Here is a 4,938-nt window from a genome sequence, read left to right as displayed (position 1 = left end):
GGCAAATAGGAGCTGGAGCTAAAAAAAAGGAACACCCAAAATTGGGCTTATCACACGATGTGCCTGCCTGAATATTCAGACTTAAATGTTATATCCTCCCGGTCTTAGCTACTAGAGATGTATATTCACCCCCTTGTTTAGCTTTAGGTTCCTGGTCTTCATTCTCATGATGTGCTGGGTCCTCTTATGGTCAATACGGTGACTATGACACCTTGCACTCACAGTCCGTCTTTAGGCTTCCACGTTGAATAACAACCCAGAAATCTAAGGGGGGCACCTAGTGATGACGGAGAGTATTGTAGCCAATAGAGAGACTTGTAGTATGTTTATGGTTTTCTAATGACGGGTTCACTTTAAGTCTTCCATCTGATGAATTCTTTTTGGGTGGTCAGGTGGGATTTAAGCTCCACCCCCATAAATCTCAAGCGTCACGTGATTTAAAACGTCTCCTCATCTCTCTTGCAGACCACAGAACGGTTCCATCATCCTTTACAACCGCAAGAAGGTGAAATACCGCAAAGATGGCTACTGCTGGAAGAAGAGGAAAGACGGCAAGACCACGCGGGAAGACCACATGAAGCTGAAGGTGCAGGGCATGGAGGTGAGTCTGCCGTCGGTCTCAGTGGACACGGTCTTATGACGGAGAGGATGGATATTGAGAAAAGGGATCGGAGGAAGGCAAGGGGTGTATATAAATCTCTGGCAGGGGGGTGTATATAAATCTCTGGCAGGGGGGTGTATATAAATCTCTGGCAGGGGGGTGTATATAAATCTCTGGCAGGGGGGTGTATATAAATCTCTGGCAGGGGGGTGTATATAAATCTCTGGCAGGGGGGTGTATATAAATCTCTGACAGGGGGGTGTATATAAATGGCAGGGGGGCGTATATAAATCTCTGGCAGGGGGGCGTATATAAATCTCTGGCAGGGGGGTGTATATAAATCTCTGGTCTCCAGTAGACTTTTATGATGAAATTGACCATCAATTCCGACCAGAACTTCCTTTGTACATTAAAAATGTCATTATTGTTTTTGTTAAAACTTCCTCGTTTCAAAGTAAGTTACCTTTTGGAAATTCTGTGATGTCATCGCTTGTATGGACATGGCGCAGCTATGCCTGGGCACCCTAGGAAGTGCCTACGTCACTACCTCTCCCTGGGCAGTGCGGCTGGAAGAACCTGCAATGCTCATCCATTGTGCTCAATTACTAAGCCTGCCAACCTATTCCGCAGAGGTAAATGGGCGTAACAGACCAACAGCCTCCTGTCCTGTCAATCATATTACTTGGTCTTGGTCGGCGGGCGAGACCAGGAGTCTCCTGTCAATCATATTACTATGTCTTGGTGGGCGGGAGAAGCCAGGAGTCTCCTCTCCTGTCAATCATATTACAAGGTCTTGGTGGGGGAGGGGGGGAAGACCAGGAGTCTCCTCTCCTGTCAATCATATTACTATGTCTTGGTCGGCGGGCGAGACCAGGAGTCTCCTGTCCTGTCAATCATATTACTATGTCTTGGTCGGCGGGACAGACCAGGAGTCTCCTGTCCTGTCAATCATATTACTATGTCTTGGTGGGCGGGAGAAGCCAGGAGTCTCCTGTCCTGTCAATCATATTACTAGGTCTTGGTCGGCGGGACAGACCAGGAGTCTCCTGTCCTGTCAATCATATTACTAGGTCTTGCTCGGCGGGACAGACCAGGAGTCTCCTGTCCTGTCAATCATATTACTATGTCTTGGTGGGCGGGAGAAGCCAGGAGTCTCCTGTCCTGTCAATCATATTACTAGGTCTTGGTCGGCGGGACAGACCAGGAGTCTCCTGTCCTGTCAATCATATTACTAGGTCTTGCTCGGCGGGACAGACCAGGAGTCTCCTGTCCTGTCAATCATATTACTATGTCTTGGTCGGCGGGACAGACCAGGAGCCCTTATGCATGATATATGGCGTGGATTCTCAGTGGCTGCACCATTGTTTGCAATATAAGAAATTGACGGTAGGAATAAAATTTTTGACAGTGCTACAAAATGTCTTCCCGGAGTTCAGCTATAAGTGTGACTCTTGTGTCTCCGCAGTGTCTGTACGGGTGCTACGTCCACTCGTCCATCGTCCCCACCTTTCACCGCCGCTGCTACTGGCTCCTGCAGGTGAGTGCCTCATCCCAGGCCCAATCAGACGCTTTACTCCATATCCTTCACCGGTTTGCTTTTTTTTTATTGTTCCTTTTGTATTAACATGTTGAACTTTTAAAGCTGAACTCCAGGAAAATATTGATAGGAGGGAGAGCACAAAGAGATGAGTCTATCACTGTGCTACTTGACAGGCTTGGGGCAGGTCCATCACAACCTGAGCTCAGATCAAGAGGGTTCAATGATGCTGGACATTGTGCAACCCAGAAGACTTACTGAACTTGTGAAAAGGAGGTGCGGACCAATCAGCCATGGTCTGGCAAAGTAAAATAACAAACCCATATGGGGTGAAGAGCAGGACCTGCCAGTAAGAACAGAGTTCTAGTGATCTTTTCCAGCTGCTTATCTGTTGGGTCCTTAAAGGAGAACTATGAGGGGGGTGCTTTTCCCTCACCTCATAGTTCTAGCCGACCTGTGACAATGAGACTGTCACAGGTCGGCTCAGTAGATCGGGAGGTGAGCGAACACATACCAGCGTTCGCTCACCTCTCAATCCTGTCACGGCTCTCTGCCGTGACAGGGGATGGATTCCCCCCTCCCCGCTCCGATCCTCCAACGCTGACTGGCAGAACGGACGGGGGAGGGGGCGGGTACAGCTGGCTCTGCCTCTAGATAGGCAGAGCCAGCTGTCACTCACGCAGCTGGGCGGATCCCGTTGTCTAAGTCAGGATCCGCTCCGGCTGCGGCGTCTCAGTATATAAGGAGCTGTGGCTCGCGGTATACTGAGCTTAGGGTAACGGGAGGACGTTAGTTTGTGTCCTCCCGTTACCCTAAGGAGAACTATGGGGAAAAACACTGACCCCATAGTTCTCCTTTAAAGACGGGCAAATCCTCCCGGGTACGGTAGTTACCTTGATGAAGTGGGACAACGCCGCATCCACAGTGGAGATAACTCTCTTTTGCACAAAATCCTCCCTAAATAGTTTCAAGGCTAACAAGCATTAGGCCCCGTTCCCACTGCGCGATATGCATATCGCGCGACATCGCGAGATTTGCCGCGCGATGTCGCGTTCAAGCTTGCATTGAGCAAGCTTGAATCGCGGCTAAATCCGCTCAAAAAAGGGTCCTGCTGTAGCGACACACGACCCGCTACAGCAGGACCCTTTGCCCCATTGGATTGCATTGGAGCGCGATATCGCGCGGTAATTTGCCGCGATATCGCGGGAATTACCGCGCGATAAATCGCTCAATGTGAACGGGGTCTTAGGGTGGAGTAAACGGCTTTTCGGGATGTTTCCAGTCTCTGTAGAAAATGAGTTGGAACAGTGGGTGCAATGGGAAGATCTTTGCAGTCTTAGGGGCTCTAAAGGGCAGCTGGGGGTCAATGGCTAGAGATGGCCAAAGTCATTGTAGGGGGGCAGCATGAACCTGCCGAAGATCAGTGTTCTTGTGGATCTATGCAAGAAGAAGCAGATGCAGGGGATGCTCCTTGACTCTGTATGGTGGGAAAGAGCTGAGGCAATGCTGGTGCTAGGAGGGGTTATCCTGGGCGGTCCTGCAGTTCATTTTGTTTGCCAGTGTCCAATCCTTCTGTAGGCAGCAGTATAACCCGAAGGTAATTGATTTCCTGTGTCTTTCAATGGGTGAGATAGAAAAACATGTTTGGAAAGAGACCCTGCCTCAGGGCAGTTGGTCTTCTTCTTTTTTTTCTTCTTTGTGGTATTGAAGGACAACAAGCTGTTCTGTAAATGTTCCCCTCACCCCCTCGGGGTGGCAGCCACATACATATATATACTAAACATTAATCACTGCTCCCTGGTTCTTAAAGAAGAAGGTCCCAGCCATGCTGTTCATCCCACACTTTCCTATAACTGCTCCATACCCGACATAGGAATGCATGGGCTGAGTGGGCGCGTATGTGCATTAGGGTATGGCCACGGCAAAGCTTTATTTTGCTGCGAAGACTGTTCGTCACAAGGTAGGGCCACCCAGTAAAGAGCTCTGAGGGGAACCTAAAGGTAAGTACTCTGATAAGCGGCTTCCACTTGGGGTGGGGGTGTTGGGGATGTGGAATGGATAAAGGCCAACATTCCCCCCAAAAAAGATATAGAGATGAACTAGAGGTGGGTCCATACCTCCATACCTTGCTGCCTTTTGTGCGGCCACTAGGTGTCCTCATCACATCGTCTGCTTCCCCCTCTGTCCTGTAGCGGAGGTGGTATTGTAAGCTGACCATATGGGGCACAATGTCTGCAACCAATGCAACTCAAGTTTCTAGTTAATAAGGTTTAAGGATAAGGGGTATCGCTTTGTACAGCGGTCAGCTTCTATATTTCTGTCATTTTCCCCTTTCCCAAATCTATAACATTCTTCTGCATTCCGTCACCTCTCCTCCTGTGCTGTGACACCCATTGCTTTTTTTTTTTTTTTTTTTTTTTGTCTCAGAACCCCGACATTGTTCTGGTCCACTATCTCAATGTTCCGGCCATCGAGGACTGCGGGAAGATCTGCGGCCCTATTCTCTGCTCCACCAGCAGCGACCGCAAGGAATGGATGAAATGGAGCAAAGAGGAATTGATCAGTCAGCTCAAACCTATGTGTAAGAACCAAGAGTCGGGGGGTGCAGAGGACCATTCACTCATAACTGTGTGTAAGAACCAAGAGCCGGGGGGTGCAGAGGGACATTCACTCATAACTGTGTGTAAGAACCAAGAGCCGGGGGGTGCAGAGGACCATTCACTCATAACTGTGTGTAAGAACCAAGAGCCGGGGGGTGCAGAGGACCATTCACTCATAACTGTGTGTAAGAACCAAGAGC

The 4,938-nt window shown here is 49.4% G+C and overlaps 1 protein-coding gene across 1 annotated transcript in view; it reads left to right on the top strand.

Annotated features, from left to right (window-relative positions):
- Nucleotides 1-4,938, top strand: part of CAMTA2 (calmodulin binding transcription activator 2) — an 87,849-nt gene that overhangs the window by 19,747 nt on the left and 63,164 nt on the right. The window contains exons 5-7 of the mRNA XM_018572585.1: nucleotides 466-601; nucleotides 2,067-2,138; nucleotides 4,566-4,719. Coding sequence (XP_018428087.1) covers nucleotides 466-601; nucleotides 2,067-2,138; nucleotides 4,566-4,719 — 362 coding nt within the window. The remainder of the gene's footprint in view (nucleotides 1-465; nucleotides 602-2,066; nucleotides 2,139-4,565; nucleotides 4,720-4,938) is intronic.

Source organism: Nanorana parkeri, unplaced genomic scaffold, assembly GCF_000935625.1.
Source record: "Nanorana parkeri isolate BGI_ZX_2015 unplaced genomic scaffold, ASM93562v1 scaffold2079, whole genome shotgun sequence".
NCBI lineage: Eukaryota > Metazoa > Chordata > Amphibia > Anura > Dicroglossidae > Nanorana > Nanorana parkeri.
The sequence above is the reverse complement of the archived record's forward strand: the minus strand, read 5'-3'. Positions and strand labels throughout refer to the sequence as shown.